The 18,337-nt window shown below is 49.5% G+C and overlaps 1 protein-coding gene across 1 annotated transcript; it reads left to right on the forward strand.

The window, feature by feature from the left end:
- Positions 1–9,582: 9,582 nt before the first annotated feature.
- LOC119298423 lies at positions 9,583–10,849 on the forward strand. Its single transcript, XM_037575831.1, has 2 exons — positions 9,583–10,319; positions 10,455–10,849. The coding sequence occupies exon 1, from the start codon at positions 9,728–9,730 to the stop codon at positions 10,271–10,273; it is 546 nt and encodes a 181-aa protein (XP_037431728.1). The 5' UTR covers positions 9,583–9,727; the 3' UTR covers positions 10,274–10,319; positions 10,455–10,849.
- Positions 10,850–18,337: the final 7,488 nt, after the last annotated feature.

Here is an 18,337-nt window from a genome sequence, read left to right on the forward strand (position 1 = left end):
GTTCTGTCGGACTCATCATCTGCTGAGTCCGACGTGCACTCCTCCCATGGAAACGAGGAGGAGGAGAAAAGTTCTCCCCCCCAGGGGAGACAAGAAAAGGAAGGCCGACCCATCCGGGGAGGCCAAAGGGTCCAAGAAGGGAAAGACCCTCCCTCCGGACTGTGCCACGAGGGCCGCCGACAGTGGCGACGAGTGGCTACCCAGGGACAAGCCACTGGCAAAAGCGTAAGTGCCCGGACACCATAGTACTTCGTGGTATGTTTTATTGTACTGCCTTTGCTTATCTCGAACCTATTTATGCAGTCCGGCCTGAGCTCGTCTCGACGTACCCTCGTCGAGCGGCTCTTTGAGCACGTCAGATATGAACAATGGTTCTCCTCCGATGACTTCCACCCGTCGCCCTACGAACAACGCCGAGGTGGTGTCTCAAAAGGCACCAACCCAAGGGGAGGCGGTGCTCCTCACGGCGACCTCCCGGATCGTGGGTACCAAGGGAGCGAGGCTCCTACGGGCTTCAGGTTCGGGCCCCAGCCGGACACTGCGTCGGAACCTTCAATGGTTCCGGACTCCGATAGGCGGTCCCCCATTAAGGGGGGCCAACCATCCGTGCCGGTATCCTCTGTCCAACTAGAGGCACCAGACAACTTGCTGGAAGCGCTTCACAGCGCTTCCATCGATGAAGGACACCTCACTATCATGAGTGAGGTGGTTAAGAAGGTTCAATCCGCCAAGAACGGACTAACCGAAGCTTGCGCCAGCATCCTAATAGGCTTTGAGGTAAGCATTCAAAATATAAAAATATTACCACATAGATAGTAGCCCCTGATGCTCTGTTCGGCGTTCGCGAAGAAAAGCCGAATAGAGTATCAAATGATAACTCAGGAGTCTAATTAGAGTATGTCTATGTGTATGTGCAGGCTTCCCTGCTGGCCGCTGCCGCACGTACTGCGGAGGTCTCTACGCTGAAGCAGGCCCTGAAGCGGACCGAGGACGAGCTCGGCCTTACCAAGGGGCAGCTCGAAGAGAGCAAAGGTAAGATATACCCCAGTTTATATAGGTAAAAAGAAGTCCGGTGTAAAGTAATAGGATCATCATGAATTTGTCAGGGGCCACGAACGAGGTGGAGACCCTGAGGAAGGCATTGTCCGCGGCCGAAGACAAAGCGGCCAAAGAACGTACTGAACGGGAGAAACAAGAAGCCCGAGTGGGCGAGGTGCAGCAAGAGCTCGAGGCTCTCGCCAAAAAGCACGAGTCCTTGGAGCTTGACTCCAAGATGCAGGATTCCGAGCTCACGCAGGCGCTTGAAAGCGTTCGGAGCGCAAAGGCCGAAGCCCACAAAACCCTCCAGGAGATTGATGCGGCAAAGAAGATAGCAGCGGGTAAGGCATTCAATATGCAAAGCAAGCATGTGAAGGAGACTTTCCTTTTTCTTACCCGAGTTCAGAGCTCTCCAGGAGTGTTTGTAGATCTTCCCCGCAGTGTGCTGGATGCCGCAGAGTTTTACCTGGCTGAGGAGGGGAGCTCAGCGGAGAAGTTGTTCTGGTCTTAGTATACTGGGACCGAACACCCCGTGTCCTTGAGCGACCAGCTGAAGCAATTGGTCAAACTTCACAAGGCGGCCGAACAGGCCATGAGGGGCCTTATATTCCGGATGTGGCCTGGTGAGCCCCTGTCCGGCAGCTACTTCGGTCTAGTGAGGCGGCTGGTGGAAGCCTGCCCATGGCTTGAAGTCATCAAGCGATCCGTCTGCATCGAAGGTGCACGCCGAGCTTTTGCCCGGGCGAAGGTGCACTGGGCGAAGCTGGACGCTGTGAAGCTTGTGAAGGAGGGGCCGTCGGAGGGCAAGGAGCATCGCCACCCCGAGAATTACTATGAGAGCGTCCTGAAGGGTTCTCGCTTAGTGGCAGATTAGTGTGCCAAGGATGTAATTTTTGAATGAACATGCCCATGTGATCCTGTAATATGAAACGAGTTCTTTTGCGCCATGCGACGCTTTCTTAATTTAAAATATTACCTTCTGTGCGGCTGATTATAAAATCTGAGAGTTGGCCAGTCGTCGGCTTCTGCCAGCATGTAACTAGTACTGGGGTGTTCTGGGTAAATCTGAACACTCTTTACCCCAATTTTGGGTCCTTCAAGGGAGGTGCTCAGCGCAACGAACCAGGCAATCGGACTATAATGCTTTAACACTCTCACTTAGCAATAGAAGTCTATGATTTTAAATTTTTGGCGAAGCCTCTGGTATTCGGAAGGCCGAATTTGGGGCGCTATACACGCCTAAGCCGGACAAGGCCGACTCTTTGCCCGAAGCGGAAAAAGTCTTTAAGGACTTGAGACCTCTTGAACAGCGACCAGTCTCTCGCCTTATCATGACAGTCAGTTTTTGGCTTTCTCTACTTAGGTGCTCGTCTGGAAGAACGGGGACACAATCGCAGTAGTTCTCCCACCGCTACCTTAGCCCTTATAGCGGAATGTAAGGTACCAAAGCATGGGAGCCGGGCAACCCAACATTTGACCCAAGACATGATTCGGAGCTGATGCATATAATGCTATAAGTACGGGGTGCCGCACTGTCGAAAGTGTTCGGACTTCTTGAGCCGTACTACGGGGTAAACGAGAGCCCCTGGCGTACTGACCGTACCCGAACGGGCGGGTGTGGAATGTCGTAAATGGACATATGAGAGAAAGAGAAAAACTTAAATAATGCAATGATAGTTTAATAATATGCATGTATTTGAATAATACATCGAAGCGTACTGGTACAAGTATTGCAATAAGCATGAAGTAGGATAATTTGAAATGTCCTATCCCAAGGCAAGCTACACATAAATAGTGAAAAAGTGGGTATATCAAGTAGTACTAGAGACCACCTGGAAGTTCCCGTGTTCGTCTTAGCTTCTTGCAGCCTTGGTTGTTGCTTCCGAAATGTGTCCGGCAATCGGATTACTGGAAAGGGCTTCCGAAGAGTTAGGCCCTGAAAGAGAAAAAGAATGTCACAGGTATACCGCCCCTGGTGTGGTTAAGCCACAATGCGGGGTGTGTCCTGATTGTGCCCCCGCCTATGTCCATGGTATTTTCAACGCGTAGTTATGTACGCGCGGCACGAATTTCGTCGCTGCACTGGGACTGGGACGGCGGTCGGATTGCTAGGCGAGCACTGATCGCGCCAGGCGATCCTGTTGCAGATTATTCTGTACTCGCTTGAAGGTGTCCGGGGGCTGTATCGCCGAATGATTGGTCTGTCTGAACAGGCTGCTTTGTGCCTCTGCTGCAAGGGCAGCAGTGTGCTCTTTTGTACGGAGCAAGCGTTCTATGTTTCCATTTACTGTTATGACCCCGCAAGGTCCTGGCATCTTGAGCTTGAGGTATGCGTAATGGGGCACTGCATTAAATTTTGCAAATGCTGTCCGTCCGAGCAGTGCATGATAGCCACTGCGAAACGGGACGATGTCGAAGATTAACTCTTTGCTTCGGAAGTTGTCCGGTGATCCGAAGACCACTTCCAGTGTGATTGAGCCTGTGCAATGGGCCTCTACACCTGGGATGACGCCTTTAAAGGTGGTTTTGCTGGGTTTGATCCTTGAGGGATCGATACCCATTTTTCGCATTGTATCCTGATAAAGCAGGTTTAGGACTGCTGCCGCCGTCCATAAGGACTCGGGTGAGGTGAAATCCGTCAATGATGGGGTCTAGTACCAATGCGGCGGATCTGCCATGACGGATGCTAGTGGGTGGCCCCTGCGATCGAAGGTGATCGGACAAGAAGACCATGGGTTGGACTTCGGGGCGACGGGCTCCATCGCATAGACGTCCCTTAGTGCACGCTTCCGCTCCCTCTTGGGAATGTGGGTTGCGTATATCATGTTCACTGTCTTCACTTGTGGGGGAAACCCCTTCTGTCCTCCTGGGTTCGGCGGCCGGGGCTCCTCCTCGTCATCGCTATGCAACCCCTTGTCCTTGTTTTCCGCATTTAACTTGCTGGCCTGCTTGAACACCCATCATTCTCTGTTGGTGTGATTGGCTGGCTTGTCAGGGGTGCCGTGGATTTGACACGAGCGATCCTGTATGCGATCCAGACTGGACGGAGCCGGAGTATTTCTTTCGAATGGCTTTTTCCGCTGACCGGATCTAGAGCCTTTGAATCCGGCATTGACTGCCTTATCTTCGGTGTTATCACCGTTATTGCGGCACTTTGGTCTATTATGACGCTGCCTACCGTTAACGTCTTTGGTATCCGAGGTATCCGGATTTGTTGATGTGTTGTTGCTGCAAGCCAGCCAGCTGTCCTCGCCGACGCAAAAGCGGGTCATGAGTGTTGTGAGGGCTGCCATAGATTTCGGCTTCTCCTGGTCGAGGTGGCGGGCGAGCCACTCGTCGCGGATGTTATGTTTGAATTCCGCTAGGGCTTCTGCATCCGGACAGTCTACAATTTGATTTTTCTTAGTCAGGAACCGTGTCCAGAATTGTCTGGCCGATTCCCCTGGCTGCTGGGTTATGTGGCTCAAGTCATCAGCATCCGGTGGCCGCACATAAGTGCCCTGAAAGTTGTCAAGAAATGCATCTTCCAAATCCTCCCAACTGCCGACGGAATCTGCTGGCAAGCTATTCAGCCAATGCCGAGCTGGTCCTTTGAGTTTTAGTGGGAGGTACTTGATGGCATATAGATCGTCACCGCGAGCCATGTGGATGTGAAGGAGGAAATCCTCAATCCATACAGCGGGATCTATTGTGCCGTCGTATGATTCGATATTTACGGGTTTGAAACCCTCCGGGAATTCATGATTCATAACTTCATCAGTGAAGCATAGGGGGTGTGCGGCGCCTCTGTGTCGGGCTATATCCCGACATAGTTCGTATGAGTCTTGCCTACTGTATTCGGCCCGGCCGGATTTGCTCTTGGTGTATCCGACGCAACGATCATCGTCCCGTGTGGGCGCACGTGTTCGTGTCCCATATATTGACCTTGCAATTTTTGCCTTGTTGTCCAAGATGTCTCGCAGGTCCTCTGTGTTGCCCCGGGCCTTAGTATCTTTGACTGAGTGGCGACGTGGTGCGGGCTGAACTTTGGGCTGAAACGCCTCTCTGGCTCGGCCGCGTAGTGGCCGGTCAGCCGCATTGTACACTGGTGAATGAGGTTTGAATGCTTCCTCCTCGAGGTGAGATAGCAACCTGCATTTTGGGTAACTCTTGGACGGGCGCTCGAGTTCATGCTCCTTGGCCGCAAGGACTTCGGTCCATCTGTCTGCTAGCAAGTCTTGATCAACTTGAAGTTGTTGTTGTTTCTTCTTTAGGCTATTTGTCGTGGCTATAAGCCGGCGCTTGAAGCGCTCTTGCTCGACGGGTCCTCAGGCACGATAAATTCGTCGTCGCCGAGGCTCGCCTCGTCTTCGGAGAGAGGCATGTAATTGTCCTCCTCTGGTTCTCCATTTGCTACCTGCTCTAGGGGCTAGCTTGTTCGTCTTCCAGCTCTTCGTCGTGCTGGAGGGGATTGTTGTTGTCTTCGACGCTATCCGGAGTGTTATTATCTCTTGTGCCGGTATCGCTGCTCTTACTGTGACGGGACTTAGAGCGGCGCCGCTGACGTCGGTGCTTGGGTTGCTTCTTGGAGGGGTCATCCTCCGCTTTCTCCTCGCCATTGGCTTCTTTGGGGGTGTCCACCATATATATATCATATGATGAGGTGGCGGTCCAGTGCCCCGAGGGCGGTGGACCCTATTCGTCTCCGGCTTCGTCGTCCATACCGTCGAAGTCCTCGGAGCCGAAGTCGAGCATGTCAGTTAAGTCGTCGACAGTGGCTACTAAGTGGGTGGTGGGTGGGCAGCGAATTTCTTCATCGTCCGCATCCCATTCTAGCCGGACATAGTTCGGCCAAGGTTCTCCTGACAGGGAGAGAGACCTTAATGAATTTAGCACATCTCTAAAAGGTGAGTGCTGAAAGATATCCGCGGAGGTGAACTCCATGATCGGCACCCAGTCAGACTCGACGGGCACGGATACGAGTGGCTCGGAGTCCGTGGCCGAAGATGAATCCAGTGGTTCGGCGACACGGCTCTCGTAAGGGGTGAAGTCAGTATCCGGCTCTATCGCCGCTGAGAGTGCGGCCTCCATGGCGGGATCCATCCCTCCGCTCTCGGATGGCGCGACTTGCTCCAGATTAAAAGCCGGAGTAGCTGCGGATGTGATCTCCTGAACACTGTCCGACGGTAGAGTTACTTCATGCTCGTCGTGACTGTGCGGCGCGTCCGGCATAGGCTCGAATCCGTCGAAGTTCAAGTCTCCACGGATATTGGCCGTGTAGTTTAAGTTTCCAAATCGGACCTGATGGCCAGGGGCGTAGCTCTCAGTCTGCTCCAGATGGCCAAGAAAATTGGCCCGCAGTGCAAAGCCGCTGAATATGAAGATCTGTCCGGGGAGGAAAGCCTCACCCTGGACCGCATCGCTGGCGATGATCGAAGGAGCCATCAAGCCTTATGGTGACGACACAGTGGAACTCTCAATGAAAGCACCAATGTCAGTGTCAAAACCGGCGGATACCGGGTAGGGGGTCCCGAACTGTGCGTCTAAGGCGGATGGTAACAGGAGGCATGGGACACGATGTTTACCCAGGTTCGGGCCCTCTTGATAGAGGTAATACCTTACATCCTACTTGATTGTCCTTAATGATATGAGTATTACAAGTGTTGATCTACCACGAGATCAGAGAGGCTAAACCCTAGAAGCTAGCCTATGGTATGATTGTATGTTGTCCTACGGACTAAAACCCTCCAGTTTATATTGACACGGGAGGGGGCTAGGGTTACACAAGGTCGGTTACAAAGGAGGAGATATGCATATCCGTATTGCCTAGCTTGCCTTCCACGCCAAGTAGAGTCCCATCCGGACACGGGACGAAGTCTTCAATCTTGTATCTTCATAGTCCACCAGTCCGGCCAAAGGATATAGTCCGGCTGTCTGGAGACCCCCTAATCCAGGACTCCCTCAGCGAGACAACAATCTTGAAGATCATCGGCCAACTCCTTAAGGTCACATGCCCTATAGAAGTTGGAACAAAAGTGCCTCATGCACCATCGATGGTGTAATGGAGCATGCCAGGGAATGTCAATCTCCACCGCGTTAAGAATTCCTTGATGCTGATCTGATATGACACATATTTCCCTCTGAGCGGGTAACAGCTTCGTCCTCAAAAGACGCAAAAACCACTCCCAGTTGTCATTGTTCCCCGCCTCAACCAAAGCAAATGCCAATGGCAACACCTGGTTATTGGCATCACTTGCTATTGCAACCAACAAGGTGCCCTTGTATTGTCCAGTCAAGAATGTGCCATCAATGGCGATGACTGGCCTACAGTGTTTGAAAGCCCTCACGCATTGCTTGAACACCCAAAAAGCACGGCCAAATACTCGGACTTCCCTTCCTTCATGAAACGTTGTTTTTTCCCCATGAGGCTCGACCACATGAACCATGCCTGGGTTTGTGGTGGCCATGGCTAACAACAACCTAGGGATTTGGTTGTATGCTTCCTCCCAAGTACCATACAACATCTTAAATGCGGCTTGCTTCGCCTTCCATGCCTTGCCGCACTTCACCTTGTAATGAAAAATGGCTTTCACAAGGTCAATGACATGTTGGACGCTCATTGTTGAAAGTGTGGATATTGAGTTGGAGAGCCTGTAAGCGATGAACTCGGACGTGAGTTATCTGTGGTCTTGGGACACAATCTTGTCATCCACCCTTTTGCCTCGGCACATGTGAGTTGGCGCACAACTCACTACGTGCCAAGTGGGACCTCCTTTCCATGGTCTTGCACGCACAATCCACGGACATATTCATCTTCACATGCACATGCAACCGTGTAGCGCACATTGACGTCCGAGTTCACCACCTTATGTGGACGATAATGCGTAACCGAGTAGTTGTTGAGCCACATCTTCAATTCCAAGAAGGTATTGAACTTAGACCCTTTAGCAATCCCGTTCTTGCCGTCATCCAAATCACGGTGGGATCTTGGCCTAACTCCAAGAGATATACCTTGGCCACCATCTACCACGGCTTCATCCGTGATACTAACATCCTCGAACAATGTAGTCCGATGATCACGACCGAATACCTTCTCAAAAGCTTCGGCCTCCTTCACCGTGAACCCCTCCTCATCAACTTGTTCATCGGGACCTTCGTCATCCGAATCCAATGCATAGCCACAGGAATAAGGGATGGAATGGTCCATTGTCTCTTGCAAATGATATTTGTTGAGATCACCCACATTGTTGTCATGGAGATCAACTTCATTGTCATCGTCCGCATACTCATCATTCTCCTCTTGCAAAGCTTCATTTTGGTTGTATGGAAATGTGCTCAATGTTGGCCTCACTTCTTGGGTCAAAAGAGGTTCAACAATTTCATCTCACTTCAAGGGTGGGGGGCTACTAGCAACCAAAGGGGAGGGGTTCCGGTTCAAGTCCAAATGCAAACTTGAATCAACCTTTTTCGTTGCAAATAACTCAAGAGCCTTGTCTAGTGATTCGGCCAACGTCTCCTTGTATGCAACCCAACGTTGCTCCGAGTTGACACGCATTGTATTCCAACGGATGTGCATTCCAAAACCAACATTATGCCTTCCCTCCAACTCAAAGATATCACTAGGGTCCATCCAATTCAACTCTTTCCTCACTTGTTGCAAGAGCTCCACATAGCTAGGACTACTATCAAACACCATGTCAAACTCATTCGGGTCTGGTTCAATATTGCCTTTCAAGAAGGCGTCTTTGTCCCCATGATGAACAAACACACATGTTCTTCCCATCCCTATAAGCATTCAAACAACACAACGTAACATTGCTTCCATGAGTTATAATCCAAGGATTAACACGGTATACAAACCCTAAAATACATATGAAACAACAACCCTAACCTTAGCACCAACATAAGAACACCCATAAGAATAACCCTAACATACTAACAAGCCTAATCATAGGAAATTGGCAAACGAACATCTCACATCTCCATGCAAATCTCTAGATCCATACAAAACTAGGGTTTCCCCAAACTAGCAACAAATGAGCAATTTGTTAACATTATTTGGATCAAAACAAGGGAATCGGAGAAGATTACCTTGAGGGAGGGTTTGAGTTCGAAATCCACAGACAAAATCTTCAAATTTGCAAGATTTGGAAGAGCATTTAAGAGGAGGGGAGAGGGGAAGAGGGGGGCAAACCTCGGGTCGGATGCTATAGGGGTAGGGATGTGTGGGGTGAGGGGAGGGGGCCAGCCAACTAGTAACAGACAGTGCAGCGCCCGAGTGCTAGGCGCTGCATTGCTAGGTGCGGGCCCAGGGGCTGCCATGGTGGACAGAGATGCAACGCCCCAGAGCTAGGCGCTGCACTGTAGGGGTGGCGTCTGCGTGTCGGGCGCCACAAAAAAGATCAACCGCGTGAAATAGTTTCACGGGTAGTTCATTCTGTGATTTGATTTCGTCTTAAGGTTAAAATTGTCAAATTTGCAATGGAACGAGGATTCAGATTCAGAGCATTATTTATACCCATCAAATCGGATCTCATTCTCAGGTCAGCTCAGTCCATAGCATACTCCTTTTTCCATTAGAGAAGCGTCGCCGTTACCATTCCTAGCTATCATCCGCTCGGTAGCCAATATTTTCTTGTGTTGTGCAGTACGACGAGCGACTACTGTAGCACCTGCCTGAGCTAAATTGAAATACATATACTTCGATTCGATGGGGAAGGATCTGTGGTTCCACGTGCAGGCGGCGGCGGCTGTGCCGGAGCTGTCGCTGGCGTTGGCGCCGGCGGGCAGCAGCCAAGACCGGGAGCGGGACGAAAAACCGGTTCCGATGGCGTGCGTGGACGGCAAGCCGGTGCGGCTGTTCCAGTGCCTCTTCTGCGACAAGACGTTCCTCAAGTCGCAGGCGCTCGGCGGCCACCAGAACGCGCACCGCAAGGGCCGCCTCGACGGCCTCCTCTCCGACCCCTACAGCAACGACAGCCCATTCGGAGGCACCGCCATCGCGGCGGCGTCCACCGGGTCGTCGCGCTATTTTGGCACCTCCATCGTCTCACACGGCGGCGCTGGCGTGGCGGCGGCGCCAACCGTCGATGCCCGCTGGCCAGAGAGGAGGGGGTTGGGCGGCAGGGCTCCGCGGTTCGCGGAGCAGGCGCTGCCCCTGGACCCGTATGCTGGAGGCGACGGCGTGGTGGGCCGGCCAAGGGCCTCCATCGCAAGCGGCGCCGGCGAGGCGTTGGACCTCGAGCTGCGCCTTTAGCTAGCGTCGCCTTGCTGGCTGCTGTGCTGCCGCTCATATCACACAGGTAATGCCATCTTGGGACGATACCTCTTTTCCATCGTCCCAGCGTAAGATTGTGCTTCGTGGGGAACATATGTGTGCTAGGCGATTAGTAATGCGCTGCGGTTTAGGCTGAGATTTCCCGACGATCCTACTGCAGTGATCTTCAACTTGTGTAGCAATCTTGACGTACAAAGTGCGTCCAGATGCTGAAGATGGTGGTGAGGGGGGGAAGCATATGCGCGACAAACATGGATGAACTGCTAGAAGAATTGCAATTGAAAATATCCGGGATTGGAAGGATACAATCCCAGCCCTTTCTCGATTGCAATATGTACTCCCTCCGTCACCGTCTCATATTATGAGAGACGGAGTAGTACATATTTACTGCCTAGTCGTCATTTTCCTTTATGTGTATTTTGCTTTGACGAACTCTGTTTTTACGGTTTCAGGCGTAAATTGCCCATGCACGCACTGTATTTATATCTTTCTCAGAGTCTCCAAAATATGCATGCACTCTGATATGGATTCATTCATTTGTTAAGTACGTACTCACCTTGCTTAACCGTGCACATGTCGTCATCGATGGAACTTATCGCCACGTTTTTTCTGTCGCGTCACTTCGCGCATACTCTCTGCTGCTTGATTTGGTAATAATAAAGCAGTACGAGTGATACGAGTGATGAGGTTGCCGCAAAGCCAGCCAGCCGATCGTCCTCCTTATCCCTTACTCCACCCATGTACTGTATTATGTGATTCGAGGACTGCTACAGTACAATAATATGCGACAAACCAGTGCAAGTGGTGTAGTGGAATGACCCAGATGCCAGGGCCGACGATATAAAGAGTATCTACCTGCGGACTTTGCAAATCGGGCCCATCAAACACCCGTAGATGCACGTCTCAAATTAATCATTTTGCATCCATCTCCTTTATATTTCATCTCTTAGATTCATACAAAACATACAAAAGAAATCATATATTCTACATTTACGTACACCCTAACTACTCTTCATCGTCGGAGATGTCAACAACGACGGTGCCGGGCGCCAGCTGGAGGGCGGGTAGGAGGGCTCCAGCTCATCCTCCTCCTGCTCGACCACATCCATATATGCGAACATCTCCGCCTCCTCCGTGGCCTCTTGCGCCTCCATCTCCCCCCGGCAACGGCATTTTGCCTCCGCAGCCGACTCCGACCAGAGGGAATCGAGGATGGCATGCTGCTCCGCCTGCAGATCTCTGTCGCCAGCGTCCCCCACATCATTCTCCTCTAGCTCATCCACCTCCTCCTTAAAGTCCTTCTCCTCCTCCTCCTCGTCGTCGTCCTCCTCCAACTCCCCTTCCGGACCCACTCCATCCGGAGGTAGCCTCGCGACGATCCGGGCTTCACGCCTAGCCTGGATCTGCTCAAGGAGCTCGAGCCGGCGCTCTGGCGTCAGAAATGGCTCGCTCCTCACCTGATAGCGTGGGGGCATGGCTACTAGCCGGACGGGTGGAGTGGAAAGTGGTGGCGACGGCGGACAGGAGGAAGAAAATGTGGATGAATGGCAGGGTTTTGGTGCCGCCAGTCGACTTAAATAGCCGGCAATGCACTACACGGCCCGCTGGAGTTGCGCCATGCGGGCCCACCGGTCCGACGGAGGAGACGAGCTTTGGACCGCCGGGTTTGAGGGCATTTTTGGTTGGGACCCCTTCGTCAGTCCGACGTGACAGGCATGTCCAGGTGCGCCCGGGCGCCCCCATATCCGTCCTATATTTGGGTTGGATATGGGGGGTGCCGGTCAGCCCGGGCGTTTGAGGCTCGTTTGAGGCGTCCGTATGGATCGAAAAAACATGACCGATCAGTGACCGGGTGACCCATCCGGACGTATGAGGTGGGTTTGAGAGGTTCGGTTGTAGATGCTCTAAGAGCCCTCGATGCTCTTCGTGTCGCCCTCGGCTAGGGCTATGACCAACATGCTGCTTGGACAACAATGTAGATTCTCGCGATGAAACACGTTGTGTCGTAGCACTATGAGAGGAATGGTATATTTCCTGATTAAAAGGTTTTTTTTAGAAAAGGAGGATGACCCCCGGCCTCTGCATCTGGGCGATGCATACGGCCACTTTATTAATTACTCTCACAAGACCTTACAAAGTAATACCATAGTAAGACTAAAGCCGCCGTCTAAGCAACAAACTGTCGCTACACCTATCTAGTTGATGAAGGGACGCATATAGCCTGGGCCTAATACCAAACAGACATCACGGTCAAACCTAACATCTAAGACCCGAGGATCCATCCAGGACGCTTGTCGGGCATGGGTCTCGCTGGTCTGACGTGCTCTCAGAGGCCGCCGCCGTCAACTGCCACCGCTCCATCTTCAGAACTGTACTAATGCATCAACCTTGCTCGGTCTAGCTATCATCGACGCCACCATGGTGCCCAACGGCACCTCCTCCCTGCGCGCAAATATCTGTGCACGTCGCGGTCACCACTGATACACCTCAGCACCATGCTGCCAAGTACCACCAACCGACACAACTTGAAGTCTTTGGAAGATCTGTCATGCGTAGCACCTGCCGACTAGACATGACAAAGCGTAGCACCTGTCGGTCAGGCATGACTTAACATCTCCACCGAAACTCCGTGCAAGACGAAGCCGCTCCACCTCCTGCCTCTGACTTCCAGCGCTGCTCCACAAACGATGCTCCCAAGAGAGAAACGACACCGCAGTGCCGCCATCGTCCAATCTGGAACACCAGATCCTAGGGTTTCCCCCAGAGCAGCACGAGTGGGTCAACAGTAGTTACATGATGATGCCTCCATCAAGGTAACGGCGTAGAACGCCGCCATCGCCTGCCAATGGCTCGGTTTTCATCGGCAACCATGTCTCCCCAACTCGCAGACGGGACTAGATAATGGATCTCGAGATCCGATCACCAAGCCTCTGGTCGGCCATCTCTGACGAAGAAGATGACCATCACCATTGGCCAGCGAGACGACGCGAGATGAAGTGGGGCACTGCCAGCGTGTGTCCTGGCCAGCACCACGTCTCATGGCCGAGGGCAACGGCAAGCGCTGCCATGACGAGGACACAGACCAGAAGCCCAGATCCGGCCCACCCGCGCAACGCCACGTGGCCACCACCAAGCACCGTTCAGGGGCAACCCTGCCGTCGTGAGGGACGCCGCCCCATGGGTAGCAGGCGCCAGCCACCAGCGGAACGCCACCGCGTGCCACCGGCAGCCGCGAGATCGCCACCGGCCGCCGCGAGAACGACAAGGACGCCCCGCCGCCACCTTCCCTGTGGACCACGCGGGCTTCGCCGGTGTCCCCTCCGGCGGCGGCGAAGCGGGGGATGAGCGGGAAGGGGCGGCGTGGTTAGGGTTCCCCCGTGCGCCAGAGGTGACGCGCGGGGGACGTGCGCGGGGGTGATCTCCAAGGTTAAGTGAGAGATCCTTTTAACACTAATGCTTTGCCCAATCCTGATTAAAAGTGCATATAAACTTGCGCTGAATCTCGAACGAGGATCTAGGGCAATTTAATGGTAGTGCGAATGGATATAGACGGCCTTAGCATATCATTTGGAATGCTAATGCCTCGAAAAATTAGAGTTTTTTGAGTTGTTCACCATAAAATTTTCTGAGGTGTGTGCTCTATCTGTGGCGTGAAGAGGACGAATGCGTGCCATGCCCTTTGTATCTTGTAAGAAGGCTTGTGCCCTCCATATGTCTATGAGAGATGTTTGGGATTTCCTTTGGGGAAGAGGTTTTTTAATAATCCACAGCTACTAATTTTGTTGGATTCGTTGGGTAGGGCTTTGCGTGTGCAGGTCACATCGTCTGGGGCGAAGGCGGTGATTTTGGGTGAGAGAAAGGAATCTGTCCTCGAATCCACTTATTTTGTGGATAGCTAAGTTGGGTTGTTATTATGCGAATGTTGTGGCTTTTTAATACTACATTCGTCAGTCATTCGTGAAGTTCTAGGTCATCGATTTGAGAAACTCAATATGTGTTATATGTCATGAAAAGTATATCCTTAGATTTCTACACAGATGTAGTTTATAAATATATTTTTTTGGTCACATATAATACATATTTACATAGTTAAATTGTTGACCTATAACTACGTGAATGACTTATACACCGGAATAGAGGTAGTAATAAAGGATGGGGAGTGTTGGTCGTGATTCGGTCTATCTATCCTTCCAACATGAGCATTATGACTCGTTGTCCGCCCCCACCTGATCATATTAAGATGAATGTGGATGCCAATTTTGTGGCGAGCAATGGCTTTGCTAGTGTAGGCGTAGTGGCGAGCAATTCTGTTGGCGAAGTCATGATTTCTGTTGAACTATATTGCTTGATGATCCAGTGTGGAAGAAGTGGAGCTTCCTGCGTGTTAGGTTGTATTCTACATCGGTGTCACTCTGTACAAACCTATTGTTCTGGAAACATGTTGCTCTTTTGTGTTCCTTCCTTGCAAATAAAATTCTTGTTAGGTCCCCCCTCGTTGATCTAAACGGAGAAGCGCTGGTAATTATAAAACTATACAAGATTAATCAGCAAGCCAACATGGTGGCGGATGAGATCGTGAAAAAATGTTTTGATAAATCTGGTGGTGTTCTTGTAAGTAGTGTTCGCCTTGTGTGGTGTAAGTTTTAATAAACGATTGTAAGAATATTATTATCAGTTAATATATGTGGTCGAATGGCCTTCTTGGTTGAAAGATCATTTTCAGCCAACGATGGCCCTGCTGCAGCTGGTATGATATTGAGAAGAGTTGATGGTACAAGGGTGTTTGCAGCATACCGGGTAATCTTCTACTGTAACAACGCCTTGGAGTACCAAAAGGATCTCTCGAGAGTGTACATCACAGTTAGAAGTCATGCTCTTGGCTTCCGCATCACATAAGGAAATAGATATAACAAACAAAGATACCAGGGCTAACACGGGATAGATCAACCTTGGGCTCGTTCTCCTCGTATGTAAAGAGGAAAAGGAAGAGATTGCTCGGGGAGACCATGGCCCAGGGAGCTCGTTCAGGTGACGGTAGGACATGCGAACCTGAAAAAGACGATGACAAAAGGCAAGATCGACGAGTGTCGGGGGACGAAGACAGGCTGAAGGAGTTGCTAGTCGTGATTGATGCAGTTGGTGCAAGACAAAACAGAGCGGCAGAGGCAAGGAGCTCCGTCCATGGCGAGCTAAGTTGACAATAACGAGCTCGGCGAGGTGCATCTGGAGGACATATATGTATAATTGTTTCTCAAATAAAGAAGAGGTTTCCTTTTGCTAACCTGCTCATGAGATCACTCGAATTTGTTCGGCCTCTGATGGCATTAGTTCTTAATTTCTTCTGTCGTTTCCAGTTCCACTTTGCAACCATAGCATCGGCGAGGTTGCATGTTCTTTGCTCCAGATTGATGATGACTCGTTGCTGGATACGAAGAGAAGCAAGTGAATCGTGATACGAATGAAAGGGCTAAAAATCACTTAAAAATTAAGGTCATCAATTGACGCATGCAGCCATCTTAATTAATTACTCCCACCGTTTCAAATTACTTGTCTTAGATTTGTCTAGATACGGATGTATCTAGACTCATTTTAATGCTAGATACCTCCGTATCTAGACAAAATTAAGACAAGTAGTTCGGAATTCGGAACAGAGGAAGTATTTCACAAAGGTTTGATAAAAACATACATTAATCCACCTGAAGCCACCACTCACACCTACAAACTTGATAGGGTCTGTCTATATCTCATCTAGATGTGAAATAATATCTCACATCTATGTAACATCTTTTTTTTATGTGGCCACTTTTATTTGTTTGTTTTTTCCTTTTTTGTTTCTCTCGGGCATGTTTGATTGTCTCAGCTTTTTTGTTAGGTTGTGCTGCTGCTGGGAGATGTGTTTGACTGTCACACGGCGCACGATGGTGGATAGTGCAACGTATAAAATTCCAAAAAGAAAAAAGAAATGTGACCACTCAAAATCGAACACAAGACCTCTAACAGAGGCACTCATGTAGTTAGCCACTAGAGCTATAGCGCATTAGTTAATTCTTGCCACCGTGAAACACTAAAGATTGTTCCGCCGCAGATTGAACAATTAAAAAATCGAACATTTCATGAAATTGTGATTTTTAATTCAGTCGAACAATTTAAAAAATTGAGAAATGTTTTTGAAAAAAATAGAACAAAGTTTAAAAATTGAGAAACGTTTTTTTAGAAAGAAGAATTTTTTGCAAACTTTCAAACTTTTTAAAAAAGTGATTTTTTAAAAAATGCATACACTTCTCAATTTTTTAAAAAAAATTGCAAACAATTTTGGAAACATGAATATTGTATCAAACTTTTTTATAACTTGTGATTTTGTTTTTGAGAAACATGAATGCATTTTAGAATTTCCAAAAAAAATGATAGACACAAAAAATTCTGGAAACTTGAACAAATTTATGAATTTGGATTTTTTTTAACTTCTAAATTTACAAAAAAAAGAATCAGAAAAAATAAGAAAATAAAAATGACAAAAGAGATCAACTTTTGAAAAATAGTAAACTAAAAAGAAAGGAAAACCAGTGAAGACAAAATGATAAAAGAAAAAAGAAAAAACATGAAGAAAAAAAGTATCCTAACTACTTGGGTCAACTCGTCTGCGGTTTGCTCGCTGTCGAGGATAGGCTTGCAACTGAGATAGAAAAAGGCCGGACCCCTAGTTGCGAGTTGACAGTGTACTCAGAATTGGGACTAAAAAGGCTGAGCCGTAGTTGCGAGTCGTGTTGGACTTGCAACTATTACAAAAAAACGTTGGCCCGTCCTTACGAGTCGATGATGGACTTACAACTGGGACCAAAAAAAGATCGGGGCCTAGTTACGAGTCAAGGATGGACTTGCAACTCTGACAAGAAAGGTCCAACCTCAATTGCGTGTCAAGGATGTACTTGTAGTTGGAAGTAAAAACCTTGGCCCAAGTTGCAAGTCGGTGGTGAATTTGCAACTCTGACAAGAAAGGTTGGTCCTAGCTGCGAGTCGAGGATGGACTTGCAACTGCGACAAAAAAGGCCAGACCCTAGTTGTGAGTGGAGAGTGTACTTGCCACTAGGACAAAAAAGGTTGGGTCCCAGTTGCAAGTCGAGGGTGGACTTGCAACGGGGACAAAATAAGGCCGGACCCTAGTTGCAAGTCGTGGGTGGACTTGCAACTAGGACAAAAAAATGACGGGGTCCAGTTACAAGTCGAGAGTGGGATTACAACTAGGGAAAACAGGTTGTATCCCGATTGCGAGTCAAGGGTGGACTTGCAACTAGAATAAAAAAAGTCGTACCCTAGTTGCGAGTTGAGGGTGGACCTGCAACTAGGACAAAAAAAGTCTTCTCCCAGTTACAAGTTGAGGGCGAGTTGCAACTGGACAAAACAATGTTGGGGTCCAGTTGCGAGTCGAGGGTGAACTTGCAACTAAAAGAAAAAATGGTCGGGCCCCAGTTGCGAGTTGATGGTGGACTTGCAACTGGGACAAAAAAAGGTCGAACCTTAGTTGCGAGTCGAGCGTGGACTTGTAACTGGACAAAAAACATGTTGGGCCCGAGTTACGAGTCAAAGGTGGACATGCAACTGGGACAAAAAAAGATGAGCCACAGTTATGAGTCGAGGGTGGAATTGCGACTGAGGCAAAAAAAAGATCGAGCCCCAGTTGCGAGTCGAGGGTGCACTTACAAATGAGAAAAAAAAGTTTAGTCCCCAGTTGCGAGTCAAGGATGGATTTGCAACTGAAATGGAAAACAAACTGGGATGAAAAATATTTTCAAATTTAGTTTTTTTCACATACTTAAACTTTTTTCCAAATTTTATAAAAAAATATTTCACACTAATCTTATTCATGAATTTGAAAAAGGGCGGAAAGAAAAGATAAAATGAAAAAAGAAATAAAATGAAACTGACACAAAAAGAAAAGTTATATAGAGACAATAGAGCAAAAAATAAAAAAAATAAAAATGGTAATGGAGAGAGGAGAATGGTAGATGAAAGAAAGAGTAATGATAGATAGTGAGAGGAGATTTG

The sequence above is a fragment of the Triticum dicoccoides genome, chromosome 5A (genome assembly GCF_002162155.2).
Source record: "Triticum dicoccoides isolate Atlit2015 ecotype Zavitan chromosome 5A, WEW_v2.0, whole genome shotgun sequence".
Classification (NCBI taxonomy): domain Eukaryota; kingdom Viridiplantae; phylum Streptophyta; class Magnoliopsida; order Poales; family Poaceae; genus Triticum; species Triticum dicoccoides.

What these genes read in the sequence shown, in the direction of transcription:
- LOC119298423 (XM_037575831.1), top strand. Translation starts at nt 9,728, where the DNA reads ATGGGGAAGGATCTGTGGTTCCACGTGCAGGCGGCGGCGGCTGTGCCG.